Raw genomic sequence first — 27,030 nt, forward strand, 5'->3', positions numbered from 1 at the left:
AAGAAGTTGTAAAATGTTTATTGTAAAAACAGTCAAGAGAGGTTTACAATGCAAATATTATCTCAGAACACTTCCCCTTGGTTCCTGAATTAGCTAGTCTCCTATGTACCAGCAAGTCTCCATTAACATTTCTCAGGTTTTTAAGGTCCTTTTCAGATGTGTTGATTGATTATATGCATATATTGCATAGAAACAAAAATCCATCGGATACTAAAAACCAACCAAAAAGTAAAAAAAATAAAAAACAAAACCAAAAAAATCCTTGTTCTGTTGTGCTTTTCTTTCACATTTCCTACAGGGAAACCTGTTTATCTCAGATGCTTTCAAAATTTAACAGTAAAGTAAAATTAGTGCCTTAACAAACAGTAAGATACCAAAGAAACCTCCATTCAAGTTACTGAACCAAACCTCTGACAACATTTGAAGGATATCCAGATTTAAGATTTTTTTTAAATTCAAAACTTAAACTCTAGACTGCCAATTTCCCATATTTAAAAGACTATAGTTATTTGCAGCATAAAAATGGAAAGTAGTGCAAAATGCATCAAGTTTTATATGATAAATATATTTTCAACTTCATGGCTGCCTCAAAAGCAAAGAGTGAAAAACTACCACTTCCCAAAAGCAATCGAGACTTAAAGTTCACAATTTAGAAATATCAATTGCTACTCTATTTCCATAAACTGCAAAATGATTTCAGAAACACACAATTGTTTTACAAAAATATAAGTTGTGTTGGGCTTTACAAAAATTTATAAAATATAACACTTTGTAAATTCAAATTCATACTGAAATAGACAATACTTCTATAAATATAAAGTCTAGTCAAACTTAAGAGTGGTCTATCTTGATCATTCTTATGTATTAAGTCACTGTTATCATCTTCCAAATCTTCAAGCCTAAGTGGATCTGTGCTTTCATCGAATTTTTTTGTTTTAAGAGACTGTTTATTTTCAAGGGTTTTTTGTTCTAGAAATAATGTCAAAGCAGATGAATCTTAAACTATATCTTACTAAAAGAAGAAGCAAATGTGATATAACATTTCTACATTATTTATAAGTTTCAAACCAAATCCCTAAGAATGGCAACCTAGTATTAATTTAAAATATATATCTGACAATCGTAATTTGGTGCCAATAAAACATAAAAATATAACCACAACTATTTTATGGAAAAAATATTTATTCATATAGAATGGAGATAACTCCAAATTTAGTTATTTGTAGTTGTCAAATGAGAAGTACTGCTAATAACAAGCATTCATAAACATTCATTTTATCACCCCAAAGAGCACCAGTGTATTTTTTAAACAAACCAAAAAGTAAGAAAGTAGGGACTAATGTATTATGTAACAGTGCTACTACCATAAGGCACCACTTGGTATACAAAAAAAGGGAAGTATTTCCAAACCATGTGTTTTTGTCACTGGTGTCTTAACCATTAGATAGGATGGTTTTAAAAAAGACTAACAACTTTATTAATTAATCAGCTACACTCCTGTTCCAAACATTCTGTGCTTTTAGTTTTTCCATACAACAAAAGTAAAAACAAGGGCTGGGGATGTGGCTCAAGCGGTAGCGCGCTCGCCCGGCATGCGTGCGGCCCGGGTTCGATCCTCAGCACCACATACCAACAAAGATGTTGTGTCCGCCGAGAACTAAAAAATAAAAAATTCTCTCTCTCTCTCTCTCTCCTCTCTCACTCTCTCTTTAAAAAAAAAAAAAACAAAAACAAAAGTAAAAACAACAATATAATACATGATCTGTTAAATAAACATCTTTTCCCAACTTTCCAAGAAAATAATCTAGAAATGAACAAGAAACCCAAACTTTATCTGATATATTCACAACAGTCCATCCCTGTAGAAGAGTGTGGGGAAGAGAGAAGGCAGGGGGTACCTATTTTCTATAGACTATATTGAGGCACATAGGTTAAAAGTTTCTCAGGCAAATTCATGGCTAGAGTAAATGGAGAGCTCAGAATTCTGCATTTCCCCCAAAGATGATTTTCTCAGATCCAATTAAATATTTCAAAATGTGTGTTTAGTCACTGCTATCATCATCATCATCATCATCCGATACATCATTTAATGGAGACTTCAATGACTGACTGTAAGAGTCTGATCTAGTAGGTTGGCACGTGGCCATGTCCCCAGTGGAAAGCAGGTCATAGCAGAAGTCACAAATCCGCACAGGCTTAGAAGACTGGCTGGGAAGAAGAAATCTCTTTTCAGAGCAGGGCCCACAAACAACAAAACCACATTTGCGGCAATGGTGACGACGATTAACAGGTGTAAATTTTGCTTTCTGACAACGCATACATACAGTTGCCTCAGAGTCAGGAACCCAGACAGCAGCATGTTCATTACTGGGTGTCTTCCCACTTTTGGAGAGTAAATCAGTAACACATTTATTGATATGATTCATCCATTCTGATTTCTCAGTGGCAGTGGCAGCATAAACTGCAAATGATTTAGTTGGTGTCTTAATAAGCCATCCATTCCTTAAATCTCCCTCATCTTTGATGGAATCAATAGTGACATTTTCTAGGGGAATAATATGTTGTTTGTTATATTTTTTCTTCTGAATGACAATATTGCCATATACAAGGATATCATTAAACAAGAAAAACTGCCTTGCTTTAGGCTTCTTTCTGCACAACTTAGTCAATACTCCTTCTCCAATAAGAACTCGTCCCGGTATAGTTAAGGGTTGACCAGCTGCTCCAAAACAGTTTTCCACTATACTTATACGTCTAGTATTTGCTTCACTGTTTGCCAAGCGATCCACCATCTTTTGCTAATAGCCTTTGGGAAAAAAAGAAGAAGAAGAAAAATAAATTAGCACACAAATTATAAATTCCCGAAAATAAGTAAGTTATGTAATCTAAATTTAATCTAACAAATCATTGTTTTTCACAAAGGCAAAATAGTCTAATATTCCTTCCTTCTAGGTAATCATTAAGCATACTAAAAGGGCTAACATCTCTCAATTTTTTAAAATTTTATTTATTTTTTTACATCTCTCAGTTTTTATAATTATCAAAAACACTAAACATGTCCATATAGAATTGTATTAGTTAAATATTTATAAAAGTATAAACTTCTTTATATTTATAAAAGTATAAACAGAGAGTGGAGAACTGGACAATTAACAATATAAATTATCTTTGCAAAATAATAAGCACAGTTTCATAAAAGTTATTCTCAATGGGATTCTGAACAACAGAGGGACAAATAATACATAAACTAAGAAAAATTACTACCATTTTCCCAGTGAGCTATTACTATGAGCTCAGGCCTTAATTCTCTCACATGGATTACCAGACTGTTTCCCACCATGTCTCCTTGTTTTCGGACTTACCCTCTAAACCATCTTTAGGCAGTGATTTCTAAAATGCTAATTTGACCATGCAGTTGCTCAAAATGATTCCCTTTAGCCTTTAAAATATAAGATCCTTAACGTGGTATTCAAGGCCCTTCATTATCGAACCTTGCTTATCTTCCCCACATCACTCCTCACCTCACAAAATTTATATGTGAAGAAAACTCTATTTTATTCCATTTCACTGTTGTTTCCCTTTACTAGTTACTACTCCAGATAACTTTTACTCATCCTTCAAGTCTGTTTAGTTTATCATCCCTCCTCCAAAAAGACTTCTTTAAATTCTCAAATTCCCTAAACTCCCAGACTAGACCAGAAAACCTTCCTCCTCTGTGCTCACCATATTCTATGTATATTCTAGCTTCATTTTTTCCAAAACTGAAATCTGTCTCCTCCATAGAGTGCAAAGGAACCTAAAAAGGCAGAGACCATCTGATATCCATATTTGAAACTGATACGTTCTGACATAACAAAAGTACTAAACAATGTTAACAAGAACACTATTAAGCAATGTGCAAAAGAACCATATTATTAAATGATCACAGGTTCGATATCTAGATCCAATACTAATTTCACTCAAGTCTTGGAGAAGCGTCCTTTTTCAAACCTACTAACCTAATACTACTATACTACAACTGAATCACATTAAAGGAAAATAAAGTTTGAAAAGAGGAATATTTAAAGTTTAAAGACTAACACAGCATGGTCCAGGTTCCAGTCTTCAGTGCACAAACGAATGATATTATAACTCTTCCTGGCCTCCATTATAAAGGATACTCTACTTCTGATTATTTCTGAGTTCTCTCTCTCCTCCAATTTGGGTCCCTATAAAGCCTTCTTATCCTCCACCACAAGGGTAGAATCTGGCAGGCCAGAAAGTTGTTCCCAAGAATTCATATAATAATGCATAGCTCTAAACTTTGAAGGATTCTTTCTTAGGGTGAATCTGTTAGCCAAATACAAGTGTACCATTCTATACAAAAGTACATCACAGAAGAGGAAATAAAAACAGCTAGTAAGTATAGAGACATCCGGGCTGGGGATATGGCTCAAGAGGTAGTGTGCTCGCCTGGCATGCGTGCGGCCTGGGTTCGATCCTCAGCACCACATACAAACAAAGATGTTGTGTCTGCCGAAAACTAAAAAATAAATATTAAAAAAAAATTCTCTCTCTCTCTCTCTCTCCCCCCCAAAAAAAAGTATAGAGACACCAAACTTCATTTATAATTAAAGAAATAACATTAAACACTAAGATATTTTTCACTTATAAGATTAAATTTTTTTAATTCCCTAAGATGTAATATTTAATAAACTTAAGATTATTTAATAAACTACAGAAAATATGTGTACCAACCAATCTAGGTATCTCATCAAAAGAAATTCTGACTGCATGAAGATACATGCAAGGCCTTTAACAGGAAAAAAAAAATGGGAAAGGTACAAATGTTCATCAAGAGGAAGTAGTTTAACAATTTATAATATATCCTTAATCTCTCTCTCTCTCTCTCTCTCTCTCTCTCACACACACACACACACACACACACGATGTGGGGGATACAAAAGATAGATAGAAATATAGCCAGATGGGAAATTCTCAAGGTATGCAGGTGGGGAGAAGAGTTGAACACCATAATTTCATTTTTTCTCAACATATGTGTGTATTTGATGATATATCATCAAATCTAAGATGCTACAGATTTTAAGACATCTTCATTTTATGTGCCACTGATTTAAAAAATACTGTCAAATAAACCACAGCACACACCTGATTATAAGACATCCCAATTTCAAAGACATAAAATACAATTTTTAAGGTATCTTTAGACTGAATGAAATAGACTATAAAAGCACAACCAGAGATACTCATAAATATGTAAGCACACAAAGAAAATAAAATTATAAAACTATATAGCACACCATCAACAACAGTCATTTATTTCTAGGTAATGTCTATAAACAATTCTTTCACATTTCATATTCAAACATTCGACAAATTATTTTTAGGCATTTGATCTATGTGCAGTAAACAATACAGGCAAGGACCCTGCTCTTCAAGGTTTACATTCTAATTGGAGAGGGGAAAAAAAACCCAAAATCTAGAATCAAGTAATAATTACTGCCATGATTTTTTAAAAATTAATTTTAAAAGATCAACTGGAAGCCACTCAGACTAGATGGTCAGGAAAGATCTTTCTAAAGTGGCATCCTGGTAAAATAGGCAAACATAAGGTATGGGCACAGGGTGGAAAATTCTGGGCAAAAAGAATAATGTAAAAGCCCTAAGGCAGGAAAGAGGATGGCACTTTTAAAGAACTAAAGTATCCACTTATCCTTATCTGAATTCTATCCATTTGGACATACAGTTATTAATGAGTTCCCATATAATGCCAACAGGTTTCCTATTACTGCTACTACTGGAATTAAAGTACTATAAATTTATATCATGCTTTTCAAACATACTATAATCTGATTTTGTCTCAAATTCTTTTTTTTTTTTTATTGGTCGTTCATAACATTACATAGTTCATAATACATCATATTACACAGTTTGATTCACGTGGATTATGAACTCCCCCTTTTACCCCATATACAAATTCAAATTCTTGTAAAATGACTAAAGAAGTTTTTGATTCTCCAAAGAAGTATCTAATAACATTGGCTAAAATGTGAGCTGAAGGAGAAACTAAGACACAGAGATTTAATAATGTAAGAAGCAAAACTTAGCCTAGAATTAACTACTTACTAAGAGTTCAAGCCATGTGCTGAGCAATTTGCATTCATTACCATATTTCTTACTCTTAACAACCTTATAACATACACACTATTAGCTCCATTTTCTGGATGAGTAAACAGCCATAAAGGAGTTCAGTAATTTGGCCAAGCCTGTCACAACAAAACAGGGCTCAAATCTCATTTTTATGTGCTGTTACCACAGTATATTATGGTACACTTATTGTTCCTCAAAACTCCACCAATTCTACAAGAAGTCTGAAAAGTTATTAATCTTTGCACACTACAAACCCTAAAAACAAAAAGGCTTTGGCTTTATATAGCCCCTTCCATTATCCTTGGTCTTGAAATATTTTCTCTATGTTTCTGATATGAAAACCAATGAACTAAAGAAAACTCTAGATTACAAAAACTCTGCCATCTGCACAAATATGGGAGGAAGGGAGGGAAGAAAGGGAAGGTAGAGGAAGCTGAGAGAGGAATAGGGAGTGCAGGAAATTATTAAAGGGGAAATCAAAATATCATTCTTATGTTGGTTGCTGCTAGATACCCCCAAAGCAACATTCTCTGGTGAACCACATCAAGGCACTACCCTTTGGCTCAAAGTCTAAACAGGCCCTCTCTCTTCCTCCAAAGCTCAAATCCAAATTTACCACCATCACACTGAGGTGTTCCACGCAGTAAGAATTTTCAAAGATTTCTATAAAAGAACTAGAAGATAAAGATTACTGATATGAAGACTTGAATTTGGTGTCAACATACTTTATATACAGAGATACAAAAATAGTGGTATATATGTGTAATAAGAATTGTAATGCAAAAAAAGCAATAAAGTACATGTATATAGGCATAAATTGGCTTGAACATACTTTATATCAGAGATATGAAAAATTGTGCCCTATATGTGTAATAAGAATTGTAATGCTTTCTACTGCTGTTGTGTAGCCAATAAATAAATAAATGGATGGATGGATGGATGGATGGATGGATTACTAGACCTGGCAAAGAATTGAGTCCTTCAGGGGTTTTGTTTGGTTTGTTTGCTTGTTTGTGATGCTGGGGATAGAACCCAGGGCATTATACATGCTAGGCAAGCCCTCTATACTTGAGCTACACCTCATTCATCCTTTGCATATTTTACTCATAAAGGGGCACAGGAAGAGAAAGCAGAAAAGAACAGTAAAATGTAGCCCAATTTGATTATTGTCTATTTTCATTGAGACTGAATACCAGATAATATAGGGAGAGCCAAGAAAACGCCCCAATGATGACTTTAGGTCAAATTCCAAGAAGTAAAATTACTGGGTCAAAAGGCACAAATGTTTAAAAGTCTTGCTACCTTTTACAAAATTTCCATTTAGCAGCATGATGACTGTAATCTGTACAATTTTTAATGTTCCTAGTCAGAGCAATGTCTCTTTCCAAGATTTCTTTTATGGCTCAGTAATTTTAATTTTCTCCTCACAAGTGGTTATACTGCTTTTTTTTTATTCTTTATGTCTTCCTTGTCTGTCTCTCTCCTTACATAGTTACATTTTCTTTGAAGTAGATTGTCAGATACTTTATAATTTTTGTTGTCACTCTGAATCTAATCTCATTTTCACATTGTTTTCTAATTAGTTAATACTGTTGACAGGTAAATTATATTTCTGGTTTTTTTTCATGTTCAGCTACTCTAAAGTTTTCCAAATTATATTCTTGACATATTTTTTACTTTGATATCTTCTTTTCCAACAAATAATTCAGTTAAAATGTAAGAGCTATAGCAAAAGCATACTTTTATAAAGCCACCTTTTTATACAACAACTTAAAATAAGCACTCAAAGGTCTCAAGTTATTGCCTTAACAAATGCACACAAGAACTGCATTTAAATTGTCCATCCTACCTATTCTTTTGGTAACATCTTGCTTTTAAAGTAATACATTCTTTGCTAGGGTGCCTACCACCTGTTAAAAATGTAATACTAGAAGAGACAAAAGCTCTTTTTTAAAAAATAGACAAAGAATCCAATTTACAATTGAGAAGAAATCCAACTGTCACAGTCTATGCCCTAGTTCTTCCTACTGAAATAAATCAATGCTTCTTATCTCATCCTTACAGGTGAGTTTAAAACAAAAACTCAGATCTAATTTAACTCTTAGACATATCCCTGATATCTGATACTAGTGAGCTTCAGTTTTCAACTGTACATTTTAGTGAAAAAAGCCAATGAACTATGAACTAAAAGACCTGCATTCTAATCTTAGTTCAGATACCAGATAAGTGATTTCAAATTACCTAACTGTTCTTTTTTAAAAAGCAGAAGCAATAGCAAGCAGCCTTAAATAATCTATAAAGTCCCTTCTGTCTTTAAAATAATGAGTCTCTGATAGTAAACCAGCCATATTTCTGATTTACTACAAGCCTTACTTGCCTACAAATTAACTTTTAATCAAATTTTTTATTGTCTTGATTACCATCAATCAAGATTTTTAAATATTAAATTAATAATTAACAGAAAACTTGAAAGACCAACAGGGAAGTAAAATTAAAAGATAAAAACAAATGATGTTTGTAAATATAAAGAGATCTAGAATAGCCAAAGCAATCGTTAATTTAAAAAAAAAAAAAAAAAAGTAAAGCAGGAGGCATCACAATACCAGAACTTAAAAAATGACACGGTGTTGGCACCAAAACAGACATGTAGACCAAAGGCAAATGTTATGGTTTGAATGTGAGGTGTCCCACAAAACTCATATGAGAGACAGTGCAAGAAGGTTCAGAGGAGAAATTGGGTGAATCAATCCCCTGATAGAGATGAATTGAGTGGTAACTAAAGTGGTAAGGTACAGCTGGAGAAGGTGGCAATCAGGGGAATGACTTTGGTGTACATATTTGTATCTGGCAAGTGGAGGACTATCTCTCTCCCTGTTTCCTGATATCATATGAACTGCTTCCCTCTGCCACACTCTCCTGCCATGATGTTCACCCTCACCTCAAGCCCCAAGGAATGAAGCCAGCCTTCCGTGGATGAAGACCTCAGAAACCATGAGCCCCTAAATAAACTTTTCCTCTCCTAAAATACATAACAGAAGACAAAGAGACAGACCCACATAAATACAGTTATCTCATACTAGACAAAGGCGCCAAAAACTACATTGGAGAAAAGATAGCTTCTTCAACAAATGGTGCTTATAAAACTGCAAATCCATATGCAGTAAAATGAAATTAAATCCCTGTATCTCACCTTGGACAAAACTCAACTCCAAGTGGATCAAGTACCTAAGGATTAGACCTGAGACCCTGCGCCTAAGAGAAGAAAAAGTAGGCCCAAATCTACATCACGTTGGCTTAGGAACTGACTTCCTTAACAAGACTTCTAAAGTACAAGAAGTAAAAGCAAGAATCAACAAATCAGATGGATTCAAACTAAAAAGCTTCTTCATAGCAAAGGAAATAATCAAGAACGTGAAGAAAGAGCCTACAGAATGGGAGAACATCTTTGCCACCTGCATCCCAGATAGAGCATTAATCTCCAGGATATATAAATACTCAAAAAAGTTAACACCAAAAAAACAAATAACCCAATCAATAAATGGACCAAGGAACTGAACAGACACTTTTCAGAAGAGGATATACAATCAAGCAACAAATATATGAAAAAATGTTCAACATCTCTAGCAATTAGAGAAATGCAAATCAAAACTACTCTTAAGATTTCATCTCACTCCAGTCAGAATGGCAGCTATCAAGAATATAAACAACATCAGTGTTGGTGAAGATGTGGGGGGGGGGGGGAAGGCACACTCATACATTGCTGATGGGACGGCAAATTGGTGAAGCCAATCTGGAAAGGAGTACAGAAATCCCTTGGAAAGGAACTACCATTTGACCCAGCTATTCCACTCCTATCGGTTTATACCCAAAGGACTTAAAAACAACATACTACAGGGACATAGCCATATGAATGTTTACAGCAGCACAATTCACAATAGCTAAATTGTGGAATCAACCCAGATGCCCTTCAGTAGATGAATGGATAGGGAAACTCTGGTATATATACACAATGGAATATTGCTTAAAAGAGAATAAAATCATGGCATTTGCAGGTAAATGGATGGAGTTGGAGAATATAATGCTAAGTGAAGTAAGCCAATCCCCAAAACCAAAGGCCGAATGTTTTCTTTGATATGAGAATGCTGACTCATAATGGCGATGGTGAGGAAGCATGGGAGGAATGGAGGAACTTTAGATAGGGCAAAGGGGTGGAACGGGAAGGGAGGGGTCATGGGAGTAGGAAAGACAGTGGAATGAATTAGACATCATTACCCTAAGTACATATATGAAGACACAAATGGTGTGAAAATACTTTGTGTAAACCAGTGACTTGAAAAATTGTGCTCTATATGTATGATATGAAATGAGTTGCACTCGACTGTCATATACAAAAAATTAGAATAAATACTTTAATAAATAAATAAATATCTTAGCTTCTTTGATATTTCAGTACCCTGTGTAATAAACTCTCAAAGACACTTGGTTATGAAAAATATCTTGTAAAATCCCAATAAAATTAACTTTCATTTTGTTGGGGGAAAAACAAAGAAAAATATAAAAAGGGCTGGGGCTCAGTGGCAGACAACTTGCCTAGCATGTGTAAGGCATTGGGTTCGATCCTTAACACCACATACAAAAATAAATAAAATAAAGTCATGTTATCCATCTACAACTACAAAAAAATTTTTAAAAAAAGAATATAAGGGCTGGGGATGTGGCTCAAGTGGTAGCGCGCTCGCCTGGCATGACTGCAGCCCGGGTTCGATCCTCAGCACCACATACAGACAAAGATGCTGTGTCTGCCAAACACTGAAAAATAAATATTAAAGTTCTCTCTCTCTCTCCCTCTTTCTCACTCTCTCTCACTCTTTCTTTAAAAAAAAAAAAAAAAAGAATGTAAGAATGTGGGGGAAAGGTTCACTCATATACTGTTGATAGGACTGCAAATTGGTGCAACCACTATGGAAAGCAGTACAGAGAGTCCTCAAAAAACTTGGAATGGAACAAATCATCTTCACTTGACCTAGTCATCCCACTCCTAGGTTTATAACCAAAGGACTTAAAATCAGCACACTAGAGTGACACAACCATTCAGTACTTATAGCAGCTCAATTCACAATAGCTAAGCTATGGAATCTGTCAACAGATGAATGGATAAAGAAAATGTTTTATATATATATATATATATATATATACACACACACACACACACACACACACACACTGGAATATTATTCATCCCTAAAGAAGAATGAAATTATGGCATTTACTGGTAAATGGATGGAACTGAAGACTATCATAAGTAAAGTAAGCCAATCCCAAAAAACCAAAGGATGATTGTCCTCTCTGATGTGCTAACTCACAATAAGAGGTTGGGGGGAGGGGAAAATAGAAGTACTTTGGATTAGACAAAAGAAAGGGGATTGGGAGTAGGAATATTAATAGAATGAATCAGATATTATTTTCGTATGTTCATATATGAATACACCACCAATGTAATCCACATCATGTACAACCAGAATAAAGGGAAACTGTAGTCCATATATGTATGTTAAAATACATTCTATGTCATGTATAAAAAAAAAAAAGGAAAAAAGTGCTGAGGAATAAAAAGAGCTGTAGTACAGCTTGCTGGACCCCAAGCAGCCACCTTCCTCAAACCCCCAAAACCAACAACAAACTACCAGAGGTATTCTCCCTGGGCAACTACATAATATTAGAACAAACTACTCCCTCTCCAATGCATCTAAATGAAACCAACAAATAATTGGAGTTCCTACCATTTTTAAGGAACTCTAAGATAGTTTTTACTTTTAATATTTCTATAATCTAACAGCATAATCATCAGGGAATTTTAGGTAAAAGTCTACATAAAATACTAGGATAAAGCAAAGAAGAAATATTTGAAAATCTAGGGAATTAAATTTGAAATTTCAGTAAAATTTTAGTTCATCAACAAAAAGAGACAGTTTCTCTGTCTCTTTCCACTGAGATTTCTGCTACTGTATCTAACCAATTACACAGATGCACTGCAGAAATCAGTAGTGATAAAGGAAATAGGTTCATTTCTTAGTTTAAAAAAAAAAAGGGAACAAACTTTTATATTTCATGCTTAAACTTATTAAAGCTGAACTGAAAAAAATGAAACCAAAATTTTAAATCACAGTGAAGCTGTAATTATGTTTAAAAACCTCTACTGGGTGCCAAATATGCCTATTATTGAAAAGTTGACTTATTTTAAAGTCAAGCCAAGAAAGGAAAAAAGAAAAACCTAAGATTTATTTAATACCACAATATATGCTAGGCACATCCACATTTTATCTTTCACTTAATAATCTGAATTTTGTTAATAGAAATTACATCCATTTTACAAAAAAAGTTACTTAGTCTTAAACTAGTTGAGCAATTTTTCTCTGACTTCACAGCTAATTTTTTTCTTTTCTTTTCCTTTCTCCAGTACTGGGAAATGAGCCCAGGGGTGCCTTATCACTGAGCTACATCCCCAGCCCCCAAGTTTTTTTGAGATAGTGTCTAAGTTGCCCAAACAGACTTCAAACTCACAACTGTCCAGCTTTTTTAAAAAAATTCATGATATTTGTATTATATCTTGCTAGTTTCAGAAATACTTCACTTACGTAGACCTTTATTATGTATTTGGGGAATGACATTAACAAATTTAGAGGAGAAAAAAAATTTAAACAAATGATAGTAAGTATAAAACAAATTCAAAATGATTCTTCAAATACCACAAGGAAGCAAAAAGTAGAGCTCTGACAAATTTAGGGTGTCAGTAAAAGCAGTTCCAAGCAGGTTAAGTTTGAAAGAGAAAACGTAAGAATAACTAAGTCACAGGTGAGGATTTAGAAAATTAATTTGAAAAACCAGAATACCCATATTGGGGAGTTTAAACAAAGATGTTCAGTGAGAGATAGGACAAAAGAAGAGAAGAATGTGAACCTCAAATTCTAATAAGACTCTAAGTCTTTAATATTTAAGTCATTTCACAGAAGGCTTAATTAATATTCCTTTTTTTTTTGGGGGGGGGGTACCAGGAATTGAACTCATGGGCATGCAATCACTGAGCCACATCCCCAGCCCTATTTTGTATTTTTTATTTAGAGACAAGGTCTCACTGAGTTGCTTAGCACCTTGCCACTGCTGAGGCTGGTTTTTAACTCACCATCCTCTAGTAGCAGCCTCCTGAGTCACTGGGATTACAGGCATCCACCACTGCATACAGCTAGGATTAATATTCCTTATCACTATAATCAGGTAATTATTCAAAAATCAGATACCCCTGGGCTGGGGATATAGCTCAGTTGGTACGATTCCTTGCCACGGATGCACAAGGCTCTGGGTTCAATCCCCAGGACCACACACACACACAAAAAAAAATCAATACCCAGACCAGAAAAATTAAACTCCAAATCCTTAACCTGGTGTTCAAAGCCTTTCACAGTCAAGTCCTGGCCAATTACAATTATAGTCTATCTTAACAGTTTTACCTCTTTCTATACATTTTCTTTATTACAATCAAAATAGGCTATTATTGCCAGAATATTCTCTGGGATAGTCCCTACTTCTAAGTAATAGATCTTCCCTACTTCTAAGCTCACATGTCTTCCATCTCTTGCTCTTCTCTATTTGCTGAAATCTCAACAGTTCCTTAAGACATCAAGACATACCTTAGATTAACAGCCTCACAGCCAGATACTATTTGATCTTCAAATCCTCACATGGCTTTACCTATACCACTTTGTTATGTTTTGTAACAATTTGAACACCTGCTTATTCCAAACAGATGTGGAAATTCCTGAGAAATGAATATGATTTCCTACAACTTTGAATTTTCAACAGTACCCACAAAAATGATTGTGTAGGGCTGGGGATGTGGGTCAGGCATTAGCGCGCTCGCCTGGCACGCGTGTGACCAGGGTTCGATCCTCAGCACCACATACAAAGAAAGATGTTGTGTCCACCGAAAAATAAGTATTGAAATTTTTTAAAAAATGATTGTGTATACAGTCAATGTACACTGAACACTGAATATAACCGGCAGGTAGAAGTGACAGCAGCTTCTCAATCTGGAGTTTGCTGAAAACCAAACTTCATTTTCCACATCTGTAAATTAAAAAAAAAAAAAAAAAAAAAAGGAACCACACCTATATATCAACTGCTTCACTAGATTCAGATTTTAAATTTACCAGCAAACATCATCATCTACTTAACTATAATATTTAATTATGAATGCTACTGAGTATTAAGGGAGGGCAGATCTATTTTTTTTAAATCTTAATCTCATGATAATATATCTAAATGATTTCTTTGCTCTTCAAAAAGCACAGCTGTTTAGTTAGTAAATAAAAAATGATGATGTGTGCATATTTTCACCAATGAAATTCAGACAAAAAAAACTGCATCATTTCAAAAAGTATTTATGTGGGGCAGTTGTACAGTGCTAACAGCTGCAAAGATGGCACAGCATAACATTTGAAAAAAATGTTGGTAAAAATCAACTAAAACACTACTGTGGAATTGGTAATCCCTTCAAATCCCTAACAAATTTCTGTAGTATTGAGGTAGGACAGAGGACATAAGGACAGGTAGAAAGGAGGCATGTGGGACAAGACTGACCATGACTTAAGTGAAGATTTACAGTCCACTTTCACATGGATTAAATATCCAGATTTAAAGATCACAAACAGCACTATTTAAATCAATTATCAGACCTTACCCACCTCTACACAAATGTTGTACTGAGTAAATCCATGGAGCAAAACACATCAAAAACAAAGAAGAAAAAAAATGACCCCCATCCTGGTTAATGGTCAACGTGTCCAGTTATCAACACAATGGAGTGCTAGTAACACCTGCTCAGATCATCCCTGCATTATCGATCTTATACATATATGTGTCTAGCTAAAATGTAGCCAGCATATTCCTCTCCAATGCCCATAATCTACCTTTTCTTTCTCTTAATTCTATCTGTGCTTCACTTTGACCCATCCTTAAATTCCTTTTTGCAATGAGATAAGGACCCTGAATTGAGGTCCATCTCTCTTTTGGGAGGACCTCCCCAGGATAGTCCCAGTAACAGTTATCATTCAAAATAGTTGTGATCTTCTCATGACATTTGAGGTTTTATGCTTAATAGAAAAAAGAATAAACAGACACTGGGAATTAAGATATATATCACCATCATGTTTTCTCTCATCTACAGAAGCTAAAATAGAAAAAGGAAAGAAGGTGGGAGTGTCTCATGAAAATCAAAGGGAGATCAATAAAGTAGAAGAAAGGGACTAGGGGAGGAAGGAAAAGAGGATAAGGGGGCAGGGAAATATTGGAAATGATGTTGTCTGTATAATATTCTTATACTGTGTGCATGTATGAATATGTAACAACAAATCCCACCATTATGTACAACTATAATGTCAATAAAAAATGTGGAAAAAGATATATACCACAAAGTTTAATACACAGCACAATATGATAAGTACTATAATTAATTAATTAAGAATATCAACAAAGTAGTAAGGAAGCAAAAAAAAAGATTAAGGGCAAGTCATAGAGTAGCATTTGCACATCTGAAAGATAAATTTCAAAAGTAAAAAAAAAAAAAAAAAAAAAAAAAGGCGGGGGTACTTTACTTACCTTAAGCAAAAGCATAAAGTTCTGGAAGTAAAAATGTGTTTTTAAAAAGTTGGCCAGATACAGTGGCACAAGCCTATAATCCTGGTGGTGTGGGAGGAAAAGGTAGGAAGACCAAGAGTTTAAAGCCAGCCTCAGCAATTTAGCTCTAAGCAATTCAGCGAGATCCTGTCTCTACATAAAATACAAAATAGGGCTGGGGATGTAGCTCAAGATTGAGTGCCCCTGAGTTCAATCCCCAGTACCCCCCACCCAAAAAAAAAAACAAAAAAAAACAAAAAAAACCACACACATTGGGGATGTGGCTCAGTGGTAGGGAACTTGCCTAAAGCCTTGGATTCAATCCCCAGGACTGCAAAAAAATAAAATAAAAATATTTTAAAAGTCACATGGTAAACATGCAGCAAAGGATATAAGGAGTTACTTAGTGTGAAAAGAGAAACGCAAGACAAGATACCTTGTTGATTCCCGAGATTTCTTTCTTAAACTTTAGGAAGGAGTGGCCTGATTTGATCTGGATTTTCCTAAGGTAACTAGAAACAATGAAAGACAAACAGAATGGAGAGATTAAAAGCAAGATCCAGGTATAGAGGTATTATAAAATTAGAGGGAAGCCGGGAATGGTGGCACTGGCCCTTAATCCCAGCAACTTGGGAGAGTGAGATAGGAGGATTCCAAGTTCAAGGCCAGCCTCTGCAAGCTTAATAAAACCCTGTTCCAAAAATAATAAAAGGGGATAGGGATGTACCTGCATCCCTAGCATGGAGGAAAAAAAAAAAAAAAAAAAACAGAGGAAAGTTGATGAAGAGTCTGAAGCTTGCAACAGAATAGAAAGGATAGGTCAGATTCAGGATTACAATGACTAATTGAATATGGATGAGTAAAGCTAGAATCAATCTCCAGAATTCAGTCTAAGTAGTATGGAAGCAAATAAAAGCATTAATAATTTTTAATGAATTCCAAATAGCCAAACATGTACTGATCACTTGCTCTGTGCAAAACTGTATTAAAAGAGAAAGAAAAACAACTCAAAACTAAAATCTCTGTGGAAAGACAGCTATATTCTTAAATTTATACAAATATATATATATATATATATATATATATATATATATATATATATATATAATACAGGTGTGTTTCTATGGCAAAGAAAATGACGGAAGTAACTGACAAGGGAAAAAAACAAAAAGAAGAAAGGCATTTGGTACCCCTGTAATATACTATAAATTGAGGAATACAATTACCTCAAATCTGCAGACTCAAAGTGTAAACAGCAAAGGAAAAACAAACCAAAACCATTTAACAGAAAATTAAACTGAATTAAAAAGAACAATGAAGGTCCCAAGGCCAAAGGACTTGATTTGGAGTTGAGCTGTGATATAATTTTGACCAGGTGGAACATCTAGGAACAAATCTTAAGGGACTACAAATTCAAACTGGGTCTCACAGCAATAGTAGGCCAAACAATTTAGCAGGGTGAGCTATTTCTCAGAAATGGAAATATCGGAGTTCAGGATGGAGGATGCAAGCCCAGGAGAAGTTACAGTGGCAGAATAGAATATTAATAAGATAGGGAGGTAACAAATTGCAAAAGAAAGTAAACTTTGGATTAAAGGGTTTAGATTTTAATATATAGGCAATGGAAGACAAAGGTTTTTAATAGGAAAATACTAATCAATGCACAAAAGTAGTACATAAAATGGGCTAGAGAGAATATAAGGAAGCAAGTTAGAAAGCAAAGAAACCAATCAGAAGAATATGATAATAGTCTCCAAAGAGAGAATGAAAGGTAATAAAAGCCTGAACCACAATAATTGGCAGCAGAAATAAAAAGAGAAGAAAGAAAGGAAGAGAGATTACTAAGGAACACCAAGTGAGTATAATTCAACTTGAAGAGTTTAAGTATAAGTTCCTGGGCAGATGCTAGCCTTGTTTCAGGAGGGAGAAGAAATGAGTTTGGGACATATTTATCTTGAAGTCCTTTCAGGGTACACAATAGACGACCATCTGTCAGAGATGCCAGGACAAGAGGGAATTCCAAGACTACAGAGAGATTTGGTAGTCACCCACCTAGAGATGCTGGCTAATATGTGAAAGACAGAAGGGGCAGAGGACTAAAATTTGAGGTACCACCTAGATTATAAAGCAAGAGTGTTAAGGAAAGCAAGAATGGCAGACAAGAGAACACAGCATCTTTTCAATGCGCATTCACATGTTTCACAACTCTCAGAGACTAAATAACTTGACACAAGATCACAATAAGCAATGGAACATGTGGAATGATTGAGGACTAATGGCAATGTATGGCAATATTTTAGAAAGTTTGACTGTGATCCTGGAATTTTTATTCTTATAAATTTATCCTGGAGAACTAAATTAAGGGAGAAGGAAGAGAGGGTGTTGCATATAAAAAGTTTTTCCTCTAGGTCATAGTGAAAAAACAAAACCTAATTTTCTAGCCACAAAGGAATAGTTAAACATATTTTGAAAAAGTCAACTATCAAAAATGAAAACCTGTTACTACATGAAACTTTAAATTTCAACATTGGAAGAGAAATCTATTAAAAGTTTAAAAAATATTTGCAAAAGATGGCAAAGGGTCAACATTCTTAATACACAAAAGACTCCTGTAAATCCATAAGAAAAACTCCAAGAGAAAAATCACACAAATGGCAATTTCACATAAAAAAAAAACAATAACCCCTAAATAGAAAAAAAAAAGCTGACTCCTTCATAATAAAAAAATAAATAAAATTAAAATGATAAATTATTCACCTTTCTAAGATGTGGGGAAAATAGGCATTCATATTCTGGACAGAATACACTGAAACAACGTTTCTAATTGCCACCTTGGCAATATAAATGCTTTCAAAAGTTTATATAATCTACCACCAAGAATACACACAAAAAATAATTAAATCATTGTACAAAGCTGTTTGTAAAAAAAAAAAAATTCACTGTAGCTCTGTTTATAATAATGAAAAGTCAAAAACAATTTAAATACTCAACAACAGAAAACTAATTAAATAAAACATGGCATACCCATGGATTTTCAGGCAGCTTTTGAAAGAACATAGATTAATACTTAATGTGGAAAACTGATTTTAAAAAAGACATTTTATTAAATAAAGCTTTTTAAACAACATATATAGTATAAACCTATTTATTTTTTATTACACTGTAAAGATACACTCTGAAAAATTAATACTGGCTCTCTTTTAAGCACTAGAGTGACAATATTTTGATAATATTTTGATACTGCCTACAAAAAAAACTTAAATCTGGGCTGGGGATGTGGCTCAAGCAGTAGCGCGCTCGCCTGGCATGCGTGCGGCCCGGGTTCGATTCTCAGCACCACATACCAACAAAGATGTTGTGTCCGCCGAGAACTAAAAAATAAATATTAAAAAAAAAAAACTTAAATCAAGAACAAAATGTGAACAATATGTAGAAAAATACAAGTATAAAAAGTAAAATACATATACAATTAATAAAAATATAAATACAAAATGTTTTTGACTCCCCCCAACTATTGTTTAAACAAAACAAGTACAAAGGTAGCTCCACTTCCAAAAGTGTCAAGGAAAAAAAAAAAGATGAAGATGATGATGCAAAGAAGAAAACAGAAAATTCACATCATAATTTTGTGTGTGTGCATGAGTGTGCATGCATGTGTATGTGGTGTGTGTTACTGGAGAAGAAATGCAGGGCCTTGGGCATGCAAGCAAGCATTCTACCATGGAGCTACATCCCCAGTCCCATAAAATCTTAAATGACCATAGAGGGAAGCAAGGTTGTCCACCAAGAGTAACATGTTTTAAGATCTGGGTTCCCAGCCTGAAGAGTGAAATAGCAATACAACAAGTAAAGTCAAACTGAGGATGAGAATGGGATCAGAAAACAATTAGTACATAAGTCACAGGAAAACAAAGTCACCACAGTATGACCTTTTGGAGAGTTATGGGGCAGAGGCACAGCAGAAAAAGTAAATTGATATTTACAAATTAAAAACTGACCAGTAACAGTCCAGTGTAGTGGTGCATGCCTGTGGCTCTAGAGGCTGAGGCAGGAGGACTGCAAATTCAGAGCCAGCCTCAGCAACTTAGCAAGGTCATAAGTAACTTAGTGAGACTCTGTCTCAAAATAAAATATAAAAAGGGCTAGGGATTTGGCTCAGTGGTTAAGCACCCCTGGGTTCAATCCCCAACCCCCCCTCCCCCCACAACACACACACAAAAAGAATTGACCAGTTATATTCAGCAAAGATCAAAGTTCAAATATAACTGAAGAGTTCAAGGTTGGAAAGAAGGAAGGTTAACACTGTGAAGGCCTGAAAATGATAATGAAGACAAAAAAACTACTTCCCCAGGTATGATGGAAAAAGAGAAAGAGAAAGCTGGCCATTGGATCACCATTTGACCACAGGGTGAAGACTTCAGGTAGAGTAGTGCCAAATAATAATAAGGTGAAATAACAGGGTCATATGTGTGGATTTTTCATACAGAGAGGAGGTGAAAATCATGAGAGTTAGTGAACCCTAGTCCCAAATATACAGTCTGGCCAGAACTGTTACCTACTTTCTATGTACTTCACTTTGTTCTCAGTTACAAATATATCCTTTCTAGCCTATTAGGAAACTTAGCTGACACTTAACCTTTATATTTCATTCAAGATTCTCAACCTGTACATTAAAATCACGAGTGCTCGAAAAAAAAGGGGGAAGGGGCATAAAACTACTTAAGCCTGACCCCACATCCATAATCCTATTCATTTTGGGGTGAAGTTTAGACATAAGGATTTTTAAGAAGCTCTTGAGGTGATTCTGACGCACAGCCAAGGTTGACAACTGAACTAGTTATTTCTAAAGACTGCTAACCTTTTAAAATTTTAAATTCTGTGATTCACTGCTACTGTTTACTTGTTAAAACAATACTATCATGTACCAGTCATTTCCATAAACTCTCACTGAATCTTCAAAACAACCCTGTAGGCAAATATTTCTACGTCCATTTCATAAATGACTCCAGTGAAGCTTAGATAAGTGATCTGTTCAAGAGTCATAAACTAGCTAGCAACAGTGGCAAGCACTCAGTTTGATTTTTCCAGTACACCTATATGAAATTTGCTTTCTATTACACTCAGACCAATTATTTGAATGCCTTCTATTTCTTTCCCAGGACTTCCTCAAATTGTACACACTAGCTTGTGGTTTACAGATTTGCTGGGGAGAAAGTTGTATTGGGTAGAGGCAGGAAATTCGCCCCAAATTCTACAGTCATTACAGAATTACAGAAAACCTTAACCTAGAGATGTTCTGAAACTTAAATTAGCACCATAAAAGTGTATCTATTAAACATTTTATTTATTTTATTTTATTTATTTTCAAATAAGCATGCAAGTAGCAAGCAGTTAATGCACAAACCTGGTTCTCAAAGATAAACTTATCAATAGAAAAGTAATGTTTTTGTTTTCCAATAAGGGGACTTTAATATAATATTCAAAGATAATTCTGAAAAAAACAAAAATTTGCTCTATTAAGCAGTCTATATAAACATGACCTTCAAAGTGTGAGGCATTAACCAAATTTTTATCAAGTGTAAAAAAGTCAATCTCCTTTTAGAATCATGATTATAATCCTTTTATTGATCCATGGCATCTCTCCATTCATCAGTGATTACATTCCAGTCTATTATCTTCTTGGAAATTTCATGAACATTCAAGTTCTGTACCCCAGGCCAAAATTCATTGAGTTACCACAATAATCTGAATCTTCACAACAATAAATTCTCATCAAAAAAAAAACAAGAGAGAGCATACAATCTGCGCATTTAATGGTGTCCAAGGCATCTACTAAGGAAAATACCACCGAGATTTAACAACTATAGCCATGGAAATTAAAATTTAATAAGAAACTCATGAAGCATATTTACAAGAAACAAACATGTGGAGTTATCCATTCAAACCTTTCCTGAGCAGCTGCCACATTCTCAGCTTGCTGAGAATGGGCAGGCAAATCAAACCCAATGTGATGCCTGCTGTCAAGGAGAAGTCCTTACAGATCCATACAATACTGATGGATACTATTGGAGAAGTGAATTGATTTCCTGGGTAGAGAAGGTAGATGGGAGTAAAGTAGAAAGCCTTCAAAAAGTATAGGTTTAAATATCTTTAAGAGGAAAAACTTCAGGACAAGAGCCCTTTTAACAGCTCTCTAGGAAATAAGTATTTGTACTTAAGAACTAAATTCAAATTAGAAACAGCAGTGATAAGAAAAGAGCAAACACCGTGGACAGACAGGAATGAGTTATATATCCTATCACTATAAGAGAATGAAAAGACATTAGTTAAATACCAGCTAAGTTTCTAGATTTGAGAAATTTGTTAAGTTTACTCAATAAATATGTACAATGGCATTAACTTGACAATGAAGCAAAAGAAGATTTTTAAGAACTAAGGAAACTGGGAGTAAAATCAAAGCAGAAAGTACACTTTTACCTATTAAGGAGTAAAAAGAGAAATTCTCCAAGACATGGTTCAGGGTTTATCAATTCATTTAACAGAATTTTAAAGCTGTCTTTATATTTTAAAAAATTTTTATGTTCATTTGCTGGAATAATTCATGCTGAATCTTTACTTTTGATGCCTTAATCAGTACACCAGTTTTGGTTTTTGTCTTTTTTTTTTTTTGAGGCGATTACATGTGCCTTCCAAAAAAGTAACCTAATACCATTCACCTCTCAATGCTGTCATGACCTGAAGAGATTAAAAATAGAAGCCTCTGTTAATACTGAATTAACCTGAGGACCCCATGAGCTACCAGAGTTGAGAAAAAGGTAAATGCTCAAAATAGGAAGGAATGCACCCTCAAAGAACCAATGGGAGTGGAACACTTCAAAATGTCAAGATTATTTATTCTTAAGAGAACAACACATGCCTTTACTGTGTCAAAATCTTTCTTTAATGAGTTTCCTCAGCAAAGCAATAAAACTATAAAGAGGGCATTTATCGATCTAAGATACTTTTTGTGTGCACGAATTACGAAGGACTTAAGTATCTGTAACCTTCACAGTCCTCATTTCCATTGCGCACCCACACAGGTTATTGCTATAATGTTCTAGGAGCACAGAAAGCTGGTCAAGCAACATCAGCAGCGAGCTCTCGGTCTTTAATAACATTTTTTAAAGAAAAATAAATTCGGCCTAAGACCATAAAGCTTTAAAAGACTCCAAATAAAGAGCGTAGTAGCCATCGCTTCTATCCGAACAAATTCTGTGGTGCCATTTTTCACCCAAAACTCCCTACAAAATACGCTGTTCAAGTTACAACGTGCACCGTGATGCCCAGACCCTGAAAACTTTGGGGGGCAGGAAAATGCTGGAGCCCTGAGACTCCACTGGCCACGTCTAGGACCCTAGTCCTGGCGTCCCACAACTTCTCGCCGGACCTCGGGGCCCCTTCCCGCGTCCGCCCGCCGGACCCTCCCGGCGGCCCCCCACGGCGGCGGCGTCCTGCGGGCGGGCGCGGCTCGCCAAGGCGCTGGCGGGTACCGCGGGACGGCGGCGGCGTCCAGCCCGAGGGCCGGCCTCAGCGCGAGGGGAGCGGCCCGGGAGCGCCCCATTTCTTAGACCCCAACATGGCGTCGGCCGCCGTCGCCGCCCGCGACGACACCTCCCGGCGCCACGGACGGCCCTGGGACCGCGGAGGAAGCGCCCGGAAAGTTTCGCTTCTCCACTCCCAGTCCGCCAGAAGCCCGCGGACCACCAACCCCAGCTTCACCTACCCGGCCGAGCACGGGCAACAGCAGTAGCGCGAAGGTCCGACTCCTCGTCTCAGACGCCGGGCGCGGACTCTGCCAGTTCCCAAGCCCGACCTCTCTGGGTGTGTGCGGCCTGCGGACCCGCGCAGCCAGCGCGTTCCGGACGCGGCGGGTAGCCGGCCGGCGCGGCGGCTCGCAGGTGACTCCCCCGCCCCTCCAGTCGAACCCGACTACCGCCGCCTGGGCCGGCCTCTCCCATGCGCGGGCACGGCGCGCCCCCGCCCACACGCCAAGGGCGAACGCGCGGGCACGAGCACACCCAACCCGCTCGCTCCCCGCCCTTTCTTCCCGGTTCCCTTGCCCCGCCTCTCCCGGCTGCGCAACGCGCTCGAGGGGCGGGGCTATTGGCGGAGGCCACGCCCGCCCAGTGAGCCCGGGGCTGCAACCGGAGGGTAGGTGGGTTCCTTGGCGTTATCGCGGTGAGGCGTGAGGAGGAGAGGTTTGGGGCTGTGAGGCGCCTTACCTGACTTTCCTGGCCTGACTATTCAACTGTCTACGAAATTCTCACGGAGATTAGAAGAATGGAAGGAAACCCCGGCTCCGCTACCACCCCTTTACACGCTTCCCCAGGGAATTGAAGAATGAGAAAGAGAGGCTTTGGATTTAGACGCCAAAGCCTTCACTAACAGTTGTTTGCCGGTCTCAGTTAGCTCGAGGAAGCTTCCCGTCAAACGGTCCATTTGCTTGCTCTAAAGCCCCTACTTCCTGAAACGAGGGAAAGCTACCACACATACCCCACATGCTTCGCATAGCCCATTCTTTTTAGTGCATGCATTAGGACTCCCGGTCTTTCCAAAACTTCTCTGACGCCGCGAAAATTCAGCTACCTGCTTCACATACCTAGAAACTGCAATGATAAGACAGTATATAGGGTTAAACGTGCCCCGATTCATTTACTCCACAGCACCTGTTTGCTAAGCGTCTGATGGGTTTCTAGAGAGGCATCAAAGATAGCTAGGATGGACAAGGAATGGGGACAGGGTGGGGGAGATAGGCATATTCTTTAAACAAAAAGTGTGAGTGTGTTGATGAAGTTTGGGTCTGGAACATTTTATATTTCCTATTGATTTATTATGAAAGGATTTTTTTTTTTTTTTTTACTTTTGATTGCTCTGATTTACGCCACCACCAACCAAGCTGCACATAGAAGAGCACTGAGGAGAAAATGAACAGGCTTGGATTCTGCCGTTTTGCCACCCGTTCTTCAGTCTGGAATTCTCCAGGCTTTCTAGTTCCCATCCTTCCCTATTTTAATGTCTGAAATAGTTTTTTTTTTTTTTTTAAATAATAGCTAGGACGAAAAGAGCAAAGATGAAGCTTGCAATAGGGAAAGTTATAGGGTCACGAGCACGCAATCTTTTCATGTGTTGGCTCTAGTTGTCCCTACAGACAGGATCACAAGTGGCCAGGACTTCTGGCTTACCCATTACCCTATCCCATCTTCACTTGGCCTCATCCTCCTCTAAGTGCACAGCAATATCTATCAGTGGAGGTAGGGCTGGACTAAATAATCTCTAAAATCCCTTTTAATTTTGAAATTAAGAATTGCTGTATCTGAATGGTTGTCCAAGATCTAGTCATTAATCACCATTTTTGGTCACTCACCTCTATTAGTAAAAATGTTGCCCCCCCCCAATATACTTATTTAGCTTACAGCAAAATACATAAATACAAAGCAGAATGATTACTCAAAATCTTGCTCTGCCACCAACTACCTATATCCTTGGGCATATCCAACTATTTCCTTAGATTCTTTATTTGCAAAATGAAACTACCTCACAAAGTTATTATGAAGATTAAATGAATTAATATTTGTAAAGCATATTCCTGGAACATGGTAATTGCTAAATGAGTGTGAAATAAAAGAAGTTCTTAAACATACATATAGTGTATATGTACCTACACACCTATTACAATTTACCTAATTGTTGGGTATCTCATTTTTTAAAAATCAGAAATAATGATTTAAACATAGAGAGATTTTTTTCTTTCTGCATTCTTCATATTCTATCTTCTCCCTGAAATGTGTGCTATTTAGAGTTGTGTTGACAAATGTGATAATCACTAATAATGTGTCTTAATAAAATTTAGTTAAATTAAAAATTCAGTCCCTCAGTCACACTGACCAAGTGACAGAGAGTTATAAAATATTCACATCATGGAAAGTTTATTTGTTGGCACAGACCAAGCTGAACAAAGCACTTAAAGGACTGAAAGGCAGTTGGATCAACTCCTGGCCCAGACCTGTAATTGTTGTACCCTGTTCAAATCAAGTGATAAGATCTCTATGTGATCCTCACAGCATATCCATAATATGGATATAAAAATAGGAACTACAGAGCTGGAGATGGAGCCCAGTGACAGAGCACTTGATTAGCATGCAGAAAGTCCTAGGTTTAATCCCCAATGCCACAAAAATATAGGATCTACTGCTGGGAGAGGCATTATTGCACACCTGTAATCTCAGTGGCTGGGGAGACTGAGGCAGGAGGATCATGAGTTCAAAGCCAGCCTCAGCAAAAGCAATGCTCTAAGCAACTCAGTGAGACCCTGTCTCTAAATAAAATATAAAATAGGGCTGGGGATGTGACTCAGTGGTTGAGTGCCCCTGAGTTCAATCTCTAGTACCCAGCCCCCAAATAGGAACTACTTCATAGACTGCTGAATGAAAGAAATGAGATGAGGTGAGTAAAGTCTCTGGCAGAGTACCTACCACCCAGAGGAACTTGAAAATATTAGTACAATTTGAGTTTAAATCAACTCAATTCTATAGGCCTGAAAGTCAAAGGAGACCTTGTTATGTCCTTGAATCAAATGAATAAGTTTTTCAAGAGAAGTTTGGTTAACTGTTAGTTGAAAACAGAGCTCTTCAAAAGGAAATGGAAAATATCTGGATTTTAATTAGTCCTTAATTTCTTCATTCCTTTAACCATCATAGTAAAATGGCACTGCCATCCACAAACCTAATGAGTCATAATCCTTTCATCCCCTTTCCCATTTCCTTCATCAGTCTCTTTGCTTCCAAATATCTTTGCTTCATCTGATCTCTCCTCTGGTCTCCTCTTCACAGGGACTACATGAAACTGGGTCTCTCCACTGTAGAAACCCTTCAGTGGCTCATCTCTGAAGCTGCCATAGCACAACCCTATGGAGAGTACATTTCACATTGGAGGCACTGTTAACTTTATATTTATTATAAATATTTTCTGACAGATTTCAGTAAAATGTCTCGTTCTAACAAAGTGTATTACAACAATTTTCCAGCTGCCCCAGATTTTTCTGATTCTCCCAAATGTGCCATATGGGGTAAGAACATTTCTCTTTCACTTAGAACAAAATGCCAACTTTTCCCAGGTCTTGTAAGGCCTAGCACAATCAGTTCCTGATGTCCTTGCCTTCTTAAAATGACACTC

At 36.5% G+C, this 27,030-nt stretch overlaps 1 protein-coding gene across 2 annotated transcripts; it reads right to left on the reverse strand.

The window, feature by feature from the left end:
• Positions 1–1,164: 1,164 nt before the first annotated feature.
• Positions 1,165–23,888, reverse strand: Plekhf2 (pleckstrin homology and FYVE domain containing 2). Of its 2 annotated transcripts, XM_077800549.1 has the most exons (3): positions 23,582–23,888; positions 16,256–16,331; positions 1,165–2,806 (listed from the first exon to the last, which is right to left on the reverse strand). In XM_077800549.1, the coding sequence occupies exon 3, from the start codon at positions 2,790–2,792 to the stop codon at positions 2,043–2,045; it is 750 nt and encodes a 249-aa protein (XP_077656675.1). In that variant the 5' UTR covers positions 2,793–2,806; positions 16,256–16,331; positions 23,582–23,888; the 3' UTR covers positions 1,165–2,042. The 2 variants fall into 2 exon arrangements, with proteins under 2 accessions (XP_077656675.1, XP_077656674.1); XM_077800548.1 differs by lacking the exon at positions 16,256–16,331.
• Positions 23,889–27,030: the final 3,142 nt, after the last annotated feature.

The sequence above is a fragment of the Urocitellus parryii genome, chromosome 7 (assembly GCF_045843805.1).
Source record: "Urocitellus parryii isolate mUroPar1 chromosome 7, mUroPar1.hap1, whole genome shotgun sequence".
NCBI classification, from domain to species: domain Eukaryota; kingdom Metazoa; phylum Chordata; class Mammalia; order Rodentia; family Sciuridae; genus Urocitellus; species Urocitellus parryii.

Coding starts and splice junctions, on each gene's coding strand:
- Plekhf2 (XM_077800548.1), bottom strand. CDS start 2,792: ATGGTGGATCGCTTGGCAAACAGTGAAGCAAATACTAGACGTATAAGT.